This window comes from Eupeodes corollae, chromosome 2 (assembly GCF_945859685.1).
Source record: "Eupeodes corollae chromosome 2, idEupCoro1.1, whole genome shotgun sequence".
Classification (NCBI taxonomy): Eukaryota; Metazoa; Arthropoda; class Insecta; order Diptera; family Syrphidae; genus Eupeodes; species Eupeodes corollae.
In genome coordinates, this window is record NC_079148.1 from 64,958,604 (window position 1) to 64,978,273 (window position 19,670).

Here is a 19,670-nt window from a genome sequence, read left to right on the forward strand (position 1 = left end):
ATGAGACCCATTACAATAACTTCCTATATGAAGTTAATAATTCCAAACTATCTTTAAACCTAAATTTACTTGCTAAATAAAATATAATCTCTAAATGAAGCTTTTCAAATTGTAATCGGTTGTCAAATTGAGAAATTTAAAGGTGCTAAAATCAAATCCTCTTTCTGAAACGTTCATTTTTCTATAGTCCATATCTTAAGAACCAGAAAAGTTATCGAACCTCTGAATGGATTTAAAAAAAAATTTGTGACATACATTTTTATCACAGAAATTTTGAAAAAAAACCTAAAAAATTTGGTCGACTCCAAATATCTCATATCTCTTTTAAAGTTTGATTAACTTGTTATCACTTTAAGGTTTAATAAAAGGCACTTGAATAACTAAATACCGTTGAAAGTTAACATGCACGGAGATAATACTTTTATCCAAACTGTAATAAAGACTTTAACAAATAGAGGAAATTCGAGTTGGTTAATACATGGTCTTTAAATTGGCGCGGATAGACTTTGGCTCCCGTGGTGGCCATTTTGTTTTTGTAACATCTGTCAAATCCTGCAAAGTTTGCTTGCCAAATTTAAGAGGACCTGTTCAATAAACAATCAACCAACACCCATACTTTCAAGGATCGCAAGGTCGGCCCAAAACATCGCCGCGGTCCGTAAAAGTGTACAGCAGAACCCGAGGCTCACTGTGCACAACAACTAGGTCTTTCGCAGACTTAAACTTGACGAATTTTGCTTCGGAACTTGGGCCTAAACCCGTACAAGATCCAACTGACCCAGAAGCTCAAAGTTCATGACCATAGACAACGCCGTTTGTTCTCTGGCTGGACTTCGAATCGTTTGGAAAAGGACCCAAATTTTGGCCGAAAAATCGGTGGCGGTGGCGTACATTTTGAAAACAACGTTAGTGAGGCGGTCACCGTCAACAGCGAGCGCTACATAACAATGATAACTAATTTCTTATGGCCCACGTATTCGGCGCTACGTACCACACAGCGAACGCTACGAAATCTACACATAACATCTACCCGCCCCTATCGAAAAACCCATATATAAGAACAAGCTCTTAAAGTCTTAAAAGGAGGATTTAATTATATTAAAGATACCCTCTTAAGAGCATTGAACTGTATCATTTCATTTGGTCCTGGCGAATAGAGTATTGACAATATTGAAGATTGTAAGATCTTTAGTAATTATCTATCTCTTCAATATAATTACACACATTCCTTTAAGTTTGAGCTTCATAATTATAACCTTACCATCAGCCCACTCCCATGTCTATCATCTATAATATTAAAGGATGCCCAACTTCGATAATATGTCTCAAACATTAGTTAACAACACAGATCCATTTATCACATGAGCAACAAAGCTAATTGGAAAATGTATATATATACTTTTTCGTTTCCATTGTTGTTCTTAACATCATCAGCTTGAACTTTTTTGAAATAGATATTTCTTTTTTGTTGTTGTTGGTGATGTTGTTATTTTGCTCTCTCAGAGGAGTTTCAATTTTGTTAACAAAATAATAATTCAATTTACATCGGCCTCATCACCAAAATTCTATATTACTGCTGGGCCTGTGGTGCATAAGATAACAATATTTCGTTCATTATTTTGTTTAAGGTCAGTGACCGAAAAACCTGATAAGTTTTCATATATTTTCCCACAACACAATGGAAACAGGGTATTGGATAAAAGTCTCGTGTGGGTTTTGAACTTTAAAATAAGTTTTGGAGAGGATGAAATTCAATACTCTGTTGGCTAAAATGTACACATTTGTACAGTTTTCATGAGTTTCAAAGTTAACTTTACTTATCTTGATTTAGTTTGGGAATTGTCGGACTCATGAGGGTGCTTTTAATAAGCAGACAATATCGAGCTTCGTCTGTCGGCGATATTTCATTTTGCCTTACATTTACACAAAAAGAAAAAAAATAAAGAAAAACAAATTTTTAAAACCTACTGAATTTGTTTATTTTGAAGTTTTCGTTCATTATTTTTGAAGGCATCTTTTGTAATAAGGAGTGATTTTATAGGTTTGGATTTTAAGAAGAAATAAACGGCACATAATTTAATTTTATGGCCTAGAATTTTGATTTGTTTTAACAATTAGGGTTTGGCATTAGCGGCTTACTTAAACAAATTCGAACCGATAAGCCCCATTTTTGAACACGTTTTGCCGTCACGACGTGACATGATATTATGCGCTCACTAAAGTTTCTTTTATCGATGTATCGATGCGTCACGCGAACCGAACTATTATTTTCGTAATTAATTTGAACCTTTTGCAACAGTTGTTCAAGAGTTAGCTTTTTTGTTTTGAAATGGCAAACTAAATTGAGTATAACTTAAGTGACCGCTGTCAAAAAGAACAACTAAAAAAAAGTATTGCTGTAAGTAAGAAAGTTTGTTATCAAACATTTAAATGAGAGTTGATTTAAAAAAAAAACTTATTTCAAGCTTAAGAAATATGTCGAAGAACGAACGCTTTTTAATGACACACACTATCACACTATTGGTATTGATGTATTTCTTCTTTCTTGGATTTGAAACTTTCTTTCTAAAAGTTCAAAACAAGTTGTATTGGATGGTTTCAAGGGCTCCATTTTGTCTTCAGCTTTTCATACTCGTTTCTAGATTCGCATTTGACGGCAGTTAAGCTCATTCAAAACTGAAACTCCACAACATGAAAATCAAAAACCCTGTCAAATTTTATGCTTCAAAAACTCAATGTGTTCAAAAACTTTGTGTGACGATAAAGTATATCCTACCACGTATGCCCGCTATCCATGAGAGGCACTTCTATTCAGGAAAGTAACCTCTAACGGTGCAAGAGGTTTTTCTCACGTTCTGATGTGGGTTTACTTAATAAGTCTTCATTCGTTTTAAGCTAGAATACAATTCGCATACCTGGGCTGGGGTCCCAAAAACAAGTTTACATACCGATATTGTTAAAAAAAATTGTCAAATTAGCCAATTGCATTCCATACCTTAAACAACTGTAAATTATAAAAAAAAATTCAGAAAGTACTGTACCATATATTAAGGCTCTTGTTCCTTGCTTTTGTTGTTTAAAAAACTTACTAATCTCTAATTTACTTATGACGTGGCTATAAAGTTTGCTAAAAAAAAAAAAAACTAATTATAGAAATGCTTGTTTTAAGTAATTTGTGTGAAGATCTTTTGTTTTAATTATTTGTTTTAATCTTTATGCAATATTTCCATACTTTCCTATAAAATAACATTTTTTTTTAAATTAAATTAATCTTCACACTCAAAATGTGAAGCATACTTTACTTTTTATTAAGGACCTTAAAGATTAAAATTTGTAAAAGAATATCACTGTAACTATTTAATGGTGAATTTTATTTTTGTTTTTGCGTGGTCCTAATATTAATGAAATGTACTGTGAGTTAAAATTTTTTAATACTATGGCAAGTATTGTTAACTTTTGAGCTCTAAAACTTCAACTTAATCTTAATAAGTGACGTTTCAACTGTCAAAGTGGAATTGCAAAAAAAAAAAGAAGTTTTCTCCGTGGTGCATCTAAATCAAATTGCGGTACAACGATTTACCGATGAACCGCAAGCGATACTTGTTTGAAATTTCACCCGAACAAAACACTTTTGCTGATCTAAAAAGCATCTCAAATGAGAGTCTCGAAGAAAAGCTTAAAGATCTAGTCACAAAAAATGACTTGTTGGTGCTCTCGAACGAGATACTTTCTTTGAAGACACTTAACACCCAACTCAGCAAAAAACTCACTGTAATGACAGAAAGATGCGATTTGCTTGAAACTCAATTGGAAATTCTCTCACGGAAATCAAACGATAAGTCTTTTGTGGTACACCTTCCTTTAGACACAGAAACCGATGCAATCCAATTAGCTTAACAGACTTGCAAGGGGCTTCTGATGTTAAATGAAGACGAAGAAATACAATTTAAGAGCTCCAGACAAATACGCAACAACAACACTGAAAGAGGAACTGTCATAATCGAACTTCCAACAGCGGCGATCACTGAAAAACTTTTTACCGCCACGCACAAGCTCAAAGGCTCCGGAATAAGTATATTTCGCGAGCAATCACTTCTATCAAGGAAAAAAAGAAAGACACTAATAGAAACAAAAAACTAATTGCTGCAGATAAATCCAAACACCAGAATTTTCGTTAAAGGAGACAACAAATTGCAAATAAACAATCGAGTCTTTGTTTACCAAATTTCACGAGGTTTAGTTGTCAAATCAGCAGCGGACATGTCACTCATTAGTGAACTATTTGGGGACAGCTGTTACTATTACTTTGACTGCAGCGAGGGAGCGAAGTTAGCCGTGGTTCCAAATTCTTCTTCCGCTTTTGCCCTGTGGGGTCTTTTATTGACACCAACTAAACGAGCGCCAAATTCACCACAGAAACAAATGAACCAAAGGAGAGAAACACTGAGATAAGTTTTAAAGATTTTAATAATAATCATAGCAGTAATAAATTAACAAGTACATAAAGTTAAATGAATATTAATTGAAATAAGAGACTGTGATAGAAAAGCAGACCGAATTCAACGAGAATAAAAGTACGAGTGGTTAGAGAAATTAAAATTTTAGTTTGTATCTGCCCAATTTGGCCGTTTGGTTTTTCGTACACTTAGAGTTAAAGATTTGTTTTATTCTGGAATTTTCTACTTTAGTTTTTGGTACACTTTGAAGATGAAATGTTGAAAGTTGGAATTCGCCAACAGGAGCGTGACTGTCGTTATAGTGTCGCCACAGGCCACCACATCAAGCGCCATCTGGAAATCGATGTTCACACCATGTTAGGGATAAAACACAATAGGTAATTTCTGACGTCCGCCATAACTCAATTATTTTTCAAAAAGTAAATACATATATGTTCGTATAATATAACTGGTCCCGAAAGTAAGCTTTTACATTCCGATTTTTTTTTAATATTTACATCAATTTGATGTTATAATTCTAGAAACTTTTATTGAAGAAAAGAATCAAAATGAATTTCTAAAACATTTCAAAGACTTAAAAGTAATGTTTACACCCGCGATAAGATCAAATTTGCATGGAAGAGCCAGTGGGGGTATTTTATAAGGGATTAGAAAATCTTTATGGGGTAATCTTAAGTTACTGAATCTAAAATTATTTTCCATATGGTTAGGAACAACTTAAACTATTATATTATTCCGGTTTATTTAAATGGCAATGATTGGCTAAGCGATTTCGATGAACTAGTGGAATTTATGAATTATACTTCTCTTGACAATGTGTTAATCGTCGGTGATTTAAATGCTAGGATTGGTGAATATCAAAATTCTTCCGCTAATATTTCACGAGTTGCACTGGCCGAGAGGAGATGTTCTAGAGATAACATTTATAACCGCAACGGACGGAGCTTAACAGAACTTTTTGAAGTTTTCAGTCTATTCGTTTTAAATGGGTCTTCTAATAGTGATGCATGTGGCGAATTCACTTTTGTTAGCGAGCAAGGACTATCCGTGATTGACTTTGCTGCGATTTCAGGGGACTGGCTGAACATTTACGATGACTTTGAAGTTGCACTTGTCAACTATTCGGCTCATTTTCCAATTGTTATTAAAACTCAGATAACGGAGCCAAACCAGCTAATAAGCTGAAGTGGTCGGAGAACAATGCAACACTCTATAGAAGCGTCCTCTCTCGGCACTTACCATCTCTGCCCCAACATTCCGCAGTCTCGTCTGAAGTGGTGTGTGAAAGTATAGAACGGGTTATAAAGACTGCAGCCCCTTTCGCGTTGAAGAGTACACACACTTTTGTAGCTAAAAATGTATGGTTTGATAAGGATTGCAGAAATCTCCGTAAACTTTTGTTTGTTTACTTAAAACTGTTTAGAACGACCAATTCTCAATTTTTCAAAAACATCTATCTTCGCGTTAATAATGATTTTAAAAAATTTGCTCAATTAAGAAAATCACCTATTTAAAAAAATGGCTAAGAAATTGGAAAACTGTACAAACTCAAAGATATTTTGGGAGACAGTGCGCGAAATTGGTGGGCGCAATCAGGGTATGAGTTTTAACGAATCTGTAATTTTAGCTATTTTTAAAAAAGGTGATGCTAACGCTCCGGAAAATTATAGAGGTATTTCAATTTTAAATTCAATAAGAAAAACTTTTACTGTAATCCTACATGAAAGGCTCACAAAATGGATTGAGGATAACAGTCTTTTGAGCATCTTTCAAGCCGGTTTTCGCCCAGGTTTTTCAACCATGGATCATATCTTTGCCATTTCAAGCATTGCTCAACAATTTATAGATAGAAAAAAGAAACTATACACTTGCTTTGTTGATTTTAAAGCTGCATTTGATAAAATCAATAGACAAGCTTTAATTTACAAACTCTCTTGTATTGGTTTGTCACGAAAGTTTCTCCAAGTGTATGCAAGTTTTATTTCGTCAACAAATGCAAGGGTATGGGACGGTATCAAATTTTCAAATCGATTTGAAACAACTTCAGGTGTTCCTCAAGGTTGTATCCTCAGCCCATTATTATTTGCCCTGTTCATAGATGATGTCGTCGATCTTCTTCCGGGTGGAGTTAATTTTACTAACATTTTAATCAAAGTCCTGTTGTACGCGGACGATCTAGTTATGTTTGGTGATAATCCTTTCACGCTACAAATGCAAATAAACCGTCTAAGTTCATTATGCGAGTCTTGGGGCTTGCAAATTAATACCCAAACAACTAAGATTGTTGTAAGAGACAATCAAGAAGGTGAGCGGAAAAAATGGTCTCTAAATAATACACATATTGAGGTTGTACAGGAGTTTAAATATCCAAGTACAAAGTCATGCAAGACAGTAAATGCATGCATGACATATGGCTTTCAAGTCTTCGGATACACACACTTCGAAGCTTTTGAAACTGTACAAAGGAACTTTTTTAAGAGGATATTTCGTTTGCCTAACTCAACACCCAACTACGCCATATATGTAGAGTCCGGAATAGTCCCTATATATTCAAAATTTGAAGGCAATAGCGAACTTCATTACTAGAGTGATGAAAAGAAGTGAAACTTGTCTTCAGAAAATCATTTTAAGGAAATTACTTCGAGTGAATGCTTCCCCGTTTAAAGACTGGAACGAACAAGCTTACTCTTACGAAACAAGTTTAAACTTATTAGAAACTAATGTGACCGATTGGCATTCTCAGTTTGATGACGTGATTGCTAAGGTGGATCACAAAATGTTTCTGGATAATCTTTCCAGAGCATCTTCATCTACTTCAAGAGCTTTTTATAGTCATTTAAATCACCAACTGCCCTCGGAAGTCTCTTACTTTAGCAATGAATTTTCAGCCCCGGTTATAAGTATTATTTTTAGAGCAAGAGTTGAAATTTTAAATTTAAACTTTGTACCCAGCGTTACCACTTCTCAAAAAAAAGTGGAAGTAGATTTTAGGAAAAAATTGAAGTAGATTGAGAAAAATGGAAATAGATTTAAAAAATTAACTTTTTCATATTATTCTACATATTTTTAAATTACATTATTTCAATAAAAAAATAGAAAAAAAAAAAATCATTATTTAAGGTTTCATTTAATATGTTAATGCAACATTTCTTAAATTAAATCTTGGTTGTTAGCAACGAAAAAGCAAAGATTGGGCTCATGTTGGTCATATCAAATGACTTTAGGATGTTTTTATTACTAAGGACGAGTTCTTCAAGAAATAGTTATTGTAATCGTAATACAATTTCAGTACATCAACAAATATTTATCTTTGGTTTTGGACAACTTGAAAATATCTTTTTATATTGAAAACAAACAATCAAATCCAAAATAAGACTAAGGCACAACTTAAAACGTTAACAAACAGAAAAAAAATAAAATGCACTACTGGTTCTCATGAACTCGCTCATGTATTCAAAAATGTCTGTGTGAAACTATTTCCTGTACATATCTGCAAAAAGTTTGTTTTCAAAAATGTAAATGCCATTTGATTTCTCAAGAAAAAATATTTTTTTTTAAATTTGCGTTTGAAAATCGTTTTGAATTTTAATTTTTGGTATTATCGAATTATCGATTTTTAACCTTACAAATTTGTATTGAAACTGCTGTTATTTTTAGTTTGAAAAAATCGGGGGACCACTTTTTTCGACTTCTCTACCATCGTAATGTCATGTTTGATTAAAATCTCGAATTCGAATTTGTTTAGGAATGCAAAACTTGCCATACAGGCCCTATATGTATGATAGATAAAGATTTACAAAATCAAACTATGTAAATTTGTTATTGGGAGTTCGATAAGATTTGAAAACGTCGTTAAGGATTGTTTGAAAACGAAACAAAAACAATAAATAATTTTCGTCTATTGAAAAGTGAAACGATGAAAATTACGGCATTATTTTCTAAAACCAAGTCGTTGCTATTGAAATACTGCCTAGACATTTTCAACAGCCTTTTTGACTGGAAATTATGATAAAGGTCCTTCTAGGCCCTTTCATGTACATATGTCGAAAATAACAAAAGGGTTACACTAGAATACATTAGATAAGACGTAACTTTACTGCAAATGCAAATATTCAAGCAATTTTTAATTCTCTAGAAAGTTTTAAGACTAAATACAAGAGTGAGAAAAAAGGAGTAGATTCAGTCTATTTTTATTAAAATTGAAGTAGGTAAAAACCAGATATTGAAAATGAAGTAGATTTCAATATTTTGATGATGGTGTGAAGTAGGAAGTAGATTTTTTATTTATTTGAAAAAAAGAAGTAGATCTACTTCAATTGAAGTAAAGTGGTAACGCTGTTTGTACCTCATCGACCAGATTTGCCCAGCTATGTGATCTATGTAACGGAAGAGTGAATGAAGATATTTACCATTTCGTTGCTGCTTGTCCTATTCTACAAGAAATTCGTCGGTTGCATTTCGGGAAAGTTTTATATCCTTGGAAAAACTTTTTGAAATTTTAAATGGAGCAATGGGCTGGCGCAGCCTCTTTAAATATTGCCAACATGCTCTTTGTTACCGTAACAGTTTCACATAATAAACCTAGTCGATAACCGCTTATTTAAATCAAATTTTATACCTAACAATTTATTGCTTTGTTGCTGATCATACAAAATTTGATATTATTTCTTTTGTGTTTCAAATCACGTTAAAATTGATAAAAACGTTTATAAACAGCTAATCAAATCAATTAAATTGTGCAATATTTTGTGTTTCAAATCACGTTAAAATTGATATCATTGTTTTATATAAATATATTTCTTCATATCTTTTGCTACTTATTTATTTTTTATATTTTAAAATTGTTGCTTTTTTATTATTTACTTACCATAGGAAGTTATTGTAATGGGTCCGATTTGTAAAATTGAAAATTTTGACATTTCTCGACGTTTCAAGGTCCCTAGAGTCGAAATAAAAGATTTTTAGAAAGATGTCTGTGCGTGCGTGTAGCTCAAGAACCAGAAGAGATATCGACTCCAAATAAATTTTGTTATACAGATTATAAGGCAGAAAGATGCAGAAAGGGCTCTCAAAAAAATTACGTGGGTGGTTTTTTTAACATAGCAGTTTAAAAAAAAGGTGAAAATTTTGGTTAACACTAAATATCTTACGAACCAAAAACGTTAGAGACTTGAATTAAATTTTATATTATAAACTGTAACGTGATCTCAAAGAAGTATATTTTTTGAAAAAAATCTACCTATCGGTTTTTTTTTAAATCCAAAAAACTGAAAAAAAAATTTGTCACCTCCAAAATTTTACGACTAAAATATAATTTCATCTCCAAAACAATTTTGAACAACGCAGAACAATGTTTTTGAAATCTGATAAAATTTTGAGAAAAATCGAATTGACAGTTTTTTTTATAAAAAATAAAAATCTAAAAAAAACATCACTCAAAGTTGGTAAAAATTGAATATCGATTCAAATATCTTTTCAAAAACTTAAAATTTAGGCTTAAAACTTATTTTATTTTATAAGAAATATTGTTTTAAACATTCGATAAAATTTTGAAAGAAATCGAATTGACAGTTTTTTTACAAAAAACAAAAACCTAAAAAAAAATAATAAAAGTTGGTAAAAATTGATTTTCGACTCAAATATCTTTTCAAAACTTTGAGATATTGGCTTAAATTCACTTTTATATTTTAAAAACTATTGTTGTCAACATTCAGTAAAATTTTGAATAAAAACAAATTGACAGTTTTCTTACAAAAAATTAAAAACCAAAAAAAAAATTAACAAAAGTTGGTAAAATTGAATATCGACTCAAATATCTTTTTAAAACTTTGAGATATTGGCTTTAATTTACTTTTATCTTTCAAAAAATATTGTTGTTAACATTCAGTAAAATTTTGAAAAATCGAATTGATAGTTTTTGTACAAAAAATTAAGAACAAAAAATTTAACAAAAGTTGGTAAAAATTGATTTTCGACTCAAATATCTTTTCAAAAAGTTTAGATATTGGCTTCAAACTTATTTATTTTACAGAAAATATTGTTTTCACTATTCAATGGTTTTTATATAAAAATCCAATAGTCCGTTTTTTCATAAAAAATAAAATCTTCAAAAAATAGTACGCAAACTTGGTAAAATTGATACTAGTACATATAGACAAACTTTTAAGCAAGACAAATCGACAGACGGGATGGGAAGTTATCAGTGTGGGTCGCATCCCAGCCCCTTTTTTTTAATTGCAATTCAATTTTAACTTAAAAGTATACATGTATGTAATGTTAGATGTGATTTTATGTTAAGTAAAATCTAAATGAAAATTAAATTTAATAGGTATCAATTAATGTATATATCAAACTTAAGGCAATAAAAAAGCTTATAATAATAGTAATGGCAAGTATTGTTAACTTTTGAGCTCTAAAACTTCAACTTAATCTAAATGAATGCCAAAAATAAAAAAAAAAAACATTTAGAAACTAAGGAATAATGAAAAAGTAGGTACGAACACCAATGAGAAAGGACCTCATATCCTTTCCAAAATGACGTTTCCTTAAATAGATCTAAAAGTAATAAATCTTTTGTAGAAACTGATGCTCTTTTTCGTTTTTATTCTTTGTCCTTCTAAATTGGAAAACAAAGTGTTTTATCATTGTCCTTTCCTTTTTTGTCATTAACTTCGACATTGAATACAATAAGTTCAGAAAAGCATCATCAGTTACTTAACTGTTATGTGTCTTAATTAATTGTTCGACGGACGATGTCAGCATACTTTTTCAGTCAAGTTGGAAAGCATCGTGTTTTTTAATAGATATTTAAAACAAAAGAAAAATATTTTTGTATTTATTTTTGTTGCATTGTTCTTAAAAATTGTTTTGTTTTCTCCTTAAAATTTTAATGGAATCCTTGTATTTCACAAGATGTGTAAGATGTCTTCTATATTTATTTAAAGAAATTTAAATTGTATAGAGATTTTAGTATCAGGCAAAAATAAAATTTAAAAGACTTCATTTCCGAATAGCTTGTCACCAAGAATCAGAATCTTAAACTTTGGGTAAAAGATACATCCTTTTAAATTTTTTGATAGTCAAGCTCATAAATAATTCCTAAACATCAGATTCCTGCTCATAACGAATTTATTGGCTTAAATCAATTATTGTGAGAAAATCTATTTCTGAAAATTCAATGATCTAAAAAAATATCCTAAACAAAATTCAACCCCTCTGGCTCCGTACTTGATGGCTATAAACGAGAAACACAAAACCGCCATCAGCGGTTTTCTTATGTTCTTTTTTTTCGTCAGACACCTAAAATCAAACGTATCTATGAACATATATAACCATTAGAGGTTAGATACGTTGTTTCGGATATACACGTATATATATGGAGATGGGGCCGGGTACATGGCTATAGCACATGGCACATCGGATGAAGATGCGGTGCTGAAAGGTCGATTGCTTACCTCGAAATCGTGTCAGGTAACAAGAACACTGCTACACCATTAATGAGGGTGGCTTTCACACTACATACAAAGACCTACATTCAAACTGAATACGAGTACGAGTACGACTACGAGTAGTACAGTTCCTATGCGATGTTGAAAAAAAGGAGGTTACGTGAAACCCCTGCAGGCTTATGTGAGGTGTTTTCTAGCAATTAGATACTTTTTTTGTAACTATTTAAAGACTAAACATGTTCTAAAGGATTTTAAAAAAAAAAAAAACTTTTTCTCTAAACCATTTAGAGTGGGCGCTGGATTGGCATTGTAAAATGCTGCAGAATTTCTATTACAGAAAAAGTAGACGATACTAAGGAAAAACTATATAAATAGTGTAGGTAGAGGTATTTTCTAGAGGAGGTATTTTTCGTCATTGTCCCTTTTTATTCGTGTAGCCTTTTCAACAAGAAAAGTGTGACGACAACAATATGAGGCTAATTAGAAATTTAACAAATGGATTCGTTTCGTATAAGCTTTATGGTCGGTGTAAGGTATCTGCCAGCAGGGGGTTTGAAATGAAACTTGAAAAGAAGTACTCGTAGATGTGTGATTGTGAAGAAGGATGTCAGGTTGTGTTCGTTTATAACTACACACCTCTTTATTTTAAGTGAACCTCATAGTGAATGTATACAAATTTACACACCATCATCATATAAGGACTAATGTCAGGCAAATTAGGAACAATAGCATGGTCTTGAAATAAACAAAACATACAAAATATAGGGTAGTTAAATTTTGAATGCACAAAACTGCTCTGGAAAGTTCACAAGGGTATCACAACTTTTTAACTTAGTTTTGAAAAAATAGAATAGGAAGAATATTTTTGTAACTAGCATTTTCGTAGGTTTCTAAGTAAGTGACATTTTGAAAAAGAAGGCCTTAAAGTATAAATAAAATATTTTTAAATGAGAATATATATAGGTGAACCGGCGAACTTCGTACCGTCGGTCGGCAGCAGTAGATCTTGGAATGACTGGTAGTGTTTGTCGGGAATCGGCAGATAATAAAATCACTGCACCACCAAAACATCTCGAGTCATTGCGCAGATCTTTTAATGCTCGGTCTAGTGCTTCCAATGCGAGTTTGTGCGCCATTGTACATTCGTCCCATATGATGATTTTTGATGCTACTAAAACTTTGGCCAATGCAGAGTGTTTCGAAATGTTACATGTCGGTTGTTCAGTAGTTTGAAAGTTTATACTCAATTTTAACGCTGAGTGAGCCGTACGGCATCCGTCTAACAATGTGGCCGCTATTCCAGAAGAAGCAATTGATACCGCAATTTCGGATCTCTCACGTACAGTGGCCAAAATCAATGACATGAGGAATGTCTTCCCAGTTCCACCGGAGGAATCCAAAAAAAATAAGCCGCCATTTCCATCACCAATTACATTAATCAGTGTTTCATAGACTTCCCTCTGCTTAGGATTCAACAGAGGTATTTTCGTTTTAGCTGATTGGATTAGTTCATGTGGATCATATTCACGTTCACGTTCCAATTCTCTATTAAATGTGTCATTCATTCCGCGATCTGGCGCTGGCATTCCTAAACTTACTAACAAACTGCCGCACATGAGGTAACACGTTGAGCAGCATTCGACGCTGTGAAATATACTCTCTGACCGTTCTCTAGATGCACCCCCAAATGTAAAACAGTGGGATGACGTTCGTGAATAGGGAATGGAAATACACGCCAAATTGCTTCATTGCAGTTCACATATCTACCAACTTAATACCGCGTGATTTCATCGTTGGTATTGGATGTTTGAATACCAAAAACCGCCATGTCGCTCCCTTTCGTGACATATTTGCAAATGTATTTAATTGACTTGACCTAATTGCAATACTCAACATTACAATGTGCTTTGAATGTTTTGGAAAGAAGTGGCGAATATGGAACAATCCAACTGTTGTCAACTAAGAAATCGTTTCCTTTCACTTTAGTTGTTATAGTTCTACCATTATCATCGGGCGATCGATGCTGTTGCCTGTAATGGTCTCTGCCGTCAATTTTCGTTTGGAACACTTGCCGTTGACCATGCACGGTGATTGTCGGTTGATAATGCCACACGGTCCATGAATCATATTTGTGACTGCAACATCATGTAGGCCTGTATCGGTTTCAGGAGCAGAAATCTCCGCTCTTATGATGTCATCTATTTGATCTGGCCGAATTCTTTCGACTAACCAAATCAGAATGTGAGCATGCGGTAGGCCTCGTTTTTGCCATTCGATTGAATACATCCAGCATCGAGTATTCCCAAAGACGTGTTGCTTAACAATGTAATTCATTAGTGACCGAATTTTTGGCTGAAAACACGTGCGGTGATGTCGTGTCGATCACTTGATGTTTGTCCGGGAAGCACCAATTGAATAGTTACTATCCATTTCGGATAATATGTAAATGTAATAAATAGATCTGTCCGACCATAATCAAGAACATTATGTCATTGCATCCTGCGCATATTCATGCAAATGACGCGGTAAAATAAAATATACATATGTCGCCGGTAAAATAGTCAATCGACCAACGTTTTCTGAATCTCCTTCTGTGCTAATTGCATCGCGTAAATGGATATACTCTTCCAAACGCAATTTAGCTTGATTCAATGGAATGAAAGTCAAGCGCTCCGTTCCGATTTTAACGTACATGTCAACGCAATATTGTTGAAGCAGTCGACGAAATCGCAACAAATAATTGTCAGAATTTTCACGAATCATCAAACGATATGCGTAATAATTCATCGAACTAACCTTCTTGGTAGTTACCCCACCTGAAACAAGTGCACTAAAAATGAAAACAACAATATTGACCTTACCATTCAATGAATTAATCATTTTGATATTGAAGTGATATCCATCGTCTCCTTGCCAAAACATCAGCGGGTATTGTAACGCGCCATATAAACGGTGTGTTTCATATATTCTTTGTAGTTGCCCAGCATTGCGTCGTGTAAGTACAATATCACGTGTTTCCAAGTTTTCACCACTTGGATTGCCACTTAATCGATTGTTGGAACATTAAATGTGCGTTCATGTGTTCCAGCTGGTCTTTTATCTGCTCTGATCACAACTTTATAGTCATCACTTGGCATGTGCTCTAAAGCAGTCTTGATCAGCCTGACCAAATCGTAGCTGTGTTGATCCCTTGACGCCTGTCAAGTTGTTCTTCCCTACTGCCCTTGAAGTATATTTGCAAGAGTTTAAACTGTGCATCTTCTATAGGTTGCAATGATCCAATGCGATGGCAAATCTGGCCTTGAATCTGTAAAGTCAAAACTATAGTTATAGTTAGATTTACAAACACTTTTTTTCAAATAGTAACATGCCATTTTCATTTCAGAGACAAGTACAAAAATCTAACAAACTACATTCCAGATTTTTTTACAATGATAGAAAATAAAGTTTTTAACGTAAATTACCTTAAATGTTGGATTATATCCGTGTTCTTCGATAATTTCCGCCCCAAATGAAGTCATTTGGAAACAGACATTGTATTTTTGAGTGTTCGCTAGAAAATTTCGTGATTCTAGTGTTTCGCCATAAAGCAGGGAACATAATGACTCTGGTGGCGGGACCAATAATGGCAATTTCACTTTAACACTAAGGCAGCACAAACCAGGCGTCTCAACAGCAAACTTCTGATTGATTGAAACTGATTGCTGGCAATCAACGTCCATTGGACCAATGCAAACTTAACGATGCAAGCTGTAGTCGATATTGCAATCATACAGAAACGCTGCTCGATTCAAATCAATACTTGAACCATTTCTTCTTGTACTTCGAAAAATATTTCTCTGTTTATCTGTACGATAAGCTCGACGATTTCTCATTTTTAACCTAGTCGTTTCACGGGCTGCCTCTCTTTGCTCTTGTGTTTGAGAATTAAGGCCCTTCTTTGCTCCATACTAACACGGCGCTATTCTCGTGCAATTTCTCGTTCTCCATCAGATAATTGACTAGCGATATTCCGTTGCCAACTTGAATTACGGCTTCGCTGGAAAAGATTAGATCTTCTAGGACGCGGCATTGTTATTAAAATGTGCACTCGCATAAAACCACCAAATATAATAACAGTGCCTGAACTTTCGAGACATAGACAATAGCTCAAAGAGTGTATATCCACTACATATGAATAGCTTATCAAGAAAAATCATAGACAACCTATAAAAAGACAATTTTCGGGAATTAAAAATTAAATAATTAATAAATAATTTTTCGAAAATTAATGTCTAAAACAAACAAATATAACAGCACTTGAACTTTGTAGACATTTTACAAAAAATTAATTTCTGAACGCACACATGATGTCTTTAGAAAAAAATAAAGTTGTGGCTTAAAGATCTCATCAACCAGGCCATAAGCTCAAAAAAAAATGTTTTGTTTTTGACAGGATTGGACAACAAATGTTTGACATGTAATAAACAAATCAGCATCTATTGAAATGATTAAGTATTCATTACACATATAGAGTTTTGATTGTTTTTAAGATGTATTCTGCTATTCGGGACGGAAAAAAATCCAACAAATCAAAAACCATGGCAATCGGTCCATCCGTTCTCGAGTTATAAGTGTTGTAACAAACACGACTTTCTTTTATATATATAGAAGAAGATAGAAGATAGAAGAAGAAGAAGAAGAAGAAGAAGAAAAAGAAGAAAAAGAAGAAGAAGAAGAAGAAGAAGATATATGTTTGTCTTAATAATGTATGTAATTTTTCTACAATTTAACTTATCAAATCTGTCGCTACTTTGAATCAAATATGTCATCACTTTGAATCAAATATGAAGCCAATTTCAATTAATTACTTAAAACTGTCGAATTTGATGTAATTCATATTACTTTTCAATATAATTTCCTTTTAATTTAGGATTTAATTGCAAAGTAATACAAAAAATATCAAATTTGGTGTTTTAAAACATTAGGTATTCCTGTAAATGAAAATGGAAATATTACAGATAAAAGTGAAATTATTTTCAATGAAGTAATTGTTATTTATATTAAAATATACTAGGTTTAAATTAAAAAATAAATGCAAAATGTATTGTGTTTTTATTTAACATGATAAGATTACCTGAGATCAGCCGTATTAAACCTTTTCTGATAACTAAAAACAAAGAAAAAACAACCATTGCTGAAAATTGGAAAAAAGGACAAGCAACCTTTGGCAAAAATTTAAGAAAGTTAATGCGAACTTTACTTAAGGCTTTTGAAAAAAGATACATAGATTTTGATCTTATTGTTAGATTCGTATTTATTTATTTCACAATTCTTACAAAAATAATTCTTACACTTAAATATTTTTTTTCAATTATTAAAAGTTTGCAGAATGCTTATTTATTGGTTATCTACATTTGTTACAAAAATTTATTTCTTGTAAAAGTTTTTCTCTTATTTATTTGATATAAGTGAAGTGGAGGACTTGTGAAAGACTTAATATTTTTTTAAAAGTAAGTTCCCGTTTTTTTCTCCAACTTCGTAGGCTTGAAAGTGTTCGTTAAACATTTTAATCTTTATTTCGGAACAAAGTGTTAACAAATTATTATTTTCAAACAGCAAATTAATTATTTTATAAAGCTTAAAGGAGGAATCAGCAACAGCTAAGTAGTTATTATTTTTGTACAGTATACCCTCATACGTCACACAACCTGCAAATCTGACTTTGTCTAAAATGATACCGGAAGAAACTAATTTGGAATAATTACTTAACAAATCATCGCTTTTAAAAATACTTTTATCAAAGGGAGGTTTAATCCCTAACTTATTTTTAGTTAAAAAATAAGAAAATTGCAGCGATGCCTTAATGGCAAGTGAATTATTGAAATTTGACGTATGAGGGTATCTAGACATTTGGAGGATATACTTACAATTTCTATGGTTTTATACAGTTTATTTATGATGTTAAAAACTAAATATTTTTCTTTGAACAGCTAATAAGTCGGTATAGCTAAAGAAATTTAAACATTTTATGGTAAAGGGAAAACGCATTTAATTCAAAAGTGATGATCATTTGAATTAAATTAAATTCTGAGATTGATTTAATGTCGTTACAACTTTGATTTGAAGTAGTTCCGTCATTGAATGGAAAATAAATATTTTCTACTTTGAATCAAAGTTGTTTCAGCTTTGAAATAACGTTGTTTCTTGTCTATTTTTTCATGTGATAAGGGGAAAACGAGTTTGAATTAAAATTTCCCACCACTTGATTTAAAGTTAACGAAGAATTTTCGCCAGTTTGATTTAATGATTTTTCAACTTTAATTCAAATTATTTCACCTTTGGATCAAAAATAAAAATGTTCTACTTTAAATTAAAGTGGAAACGCATTTAAAACTACATTTTTTCGCCTTATTTTTTTTTTTTTAAATTTGTATGATGTAAAGAAAACGAATTTGAATTAATGTGCTCAGCAATTAATTCAAAGAAACCAAATTTTTTTCCGACTTTGATTCAACAACGTGTGAACTTTGATATAAATGACTTCTTCTTTGAATAAGAAACAAATATTTTCTACTTTAAATAAGAGAGGTTCCGTCTTTTAATCAACGTTGTTTTTCGTTTGAAATATTTTCAACCAAAAAAATACATTGATTTGAACGCGTTTATTTTTTATTCAAATGCGTTTCGTAGTAAAACACCTTGTTTAATAGGTTTCGTATTAAAAGCTAAGTAGTTTTACTTTGATTTATAGTTGTTTTTTCGAAGTGGCCTTCAACGTAAATTCAAAAGGAATCGCATTACATTTTACGTTGCCATTTTTCTCTGAGTGTACTAGTTATTTCGTATGACATTTGTTAAAGTCGATATCATTATTGGTTCGTGTAGTTTTATTTTAATTTTAGGTCTTTTCCCTGTCAACACTTGACCGTAACTCAGTTTCCTGTCGCACTTGTCAATTAAATACTGACTGATATGTGAATTGGAATTTCTTTTTTCGTTTGATCAGAGAGTAATTGTCATTTCGAATTTTTCGAACAATTCCTAACAATTGTGGAAAAATACTGAACAATTCATTGTCATGACAATTTTTGTATAAAACAACAAAATTGTTAAATTTCTTATGAAATAGGTTTTGCCAATTAATTAAGTTGTAAATTAGCGAATTGTTACCTGTCGCAAATGTCAATGTTTATAAGATAGGTAATTTCAAAGATAATGACAAGTTCGAATCATGATTAAATTTACATAATAGAAAAAAGTACGTATACGCCCAAGTGAACACCGAAATTCTTTTTCATATACCAAATTAAAAATAAAATTAATGTCTTAAGATACTCCAAGCTCCAAATCAATTAGAAAAATTGACTTTTTGCAAATCATCTAATTCGTTTTAAGTTTTGTTCAAATACTCATTTTAGCGATTTCGAAAGATCAACGTACATTCTCCATTGAAATGTCAAAAAAAGAAGAAAATCCCATTATCCATTTCCACCCCAACCAGAGCTTAACATATTCCTAGAAAATTGGAAAATCTATAAGTAGTATTACTTTATCTTCCCCAGCTCCAATAGACATTAGAGAAAAATCAATATCCACAACAACAACAAACGAAACAAAGAATAACATTAATGTCTCTGTCGATTGCACGCAACTCTTATTCTTTCCCTTAACCCCACGTCATTTTGTTAACTATATTGAAATCCAATATTATCGGTCTTCTTGAGTGATGTGACACTATACAGACACGGGACAATATTATTTAAACAGAAACCGAACAAGGACA

The 19,670-nt window shown here is 32.2% G+C and overlaps 2 protein-coding genes across 2 annotated transcripts in view; one reads left to right on the forward strand and one right to left on the reverse strand.

Moving 5' to 3' along the window:
* The window catches only part of LOC129945370 (uncharacterized protein DDB_G0283357), a 219,452-nt gene that overhangs the window by 52,255 nt on the left and 147,527 nt on the right, over positions 1-19,670 (forward strand). The gene's annotated exons all lie outside the window — the stretch shown is intronic.
* On the reverse strand, positions 14,390-15,627 carry LOC129944971 (uncharacterized). Its single transcript, XM_056054631.1, has 3 exons — positions 15,370-15,627; positions 15,073-15,212; positions 14,390-14,735 (listed from the first exon to the last, which is right to left on the reverse strand). Exons 1-3 carry the CDS (start codon positions 15,625-15,627, stop codon positions 14,390-14,392), a joined length of 744 nt encoding a protein of 247 aa, XP_055910606.1.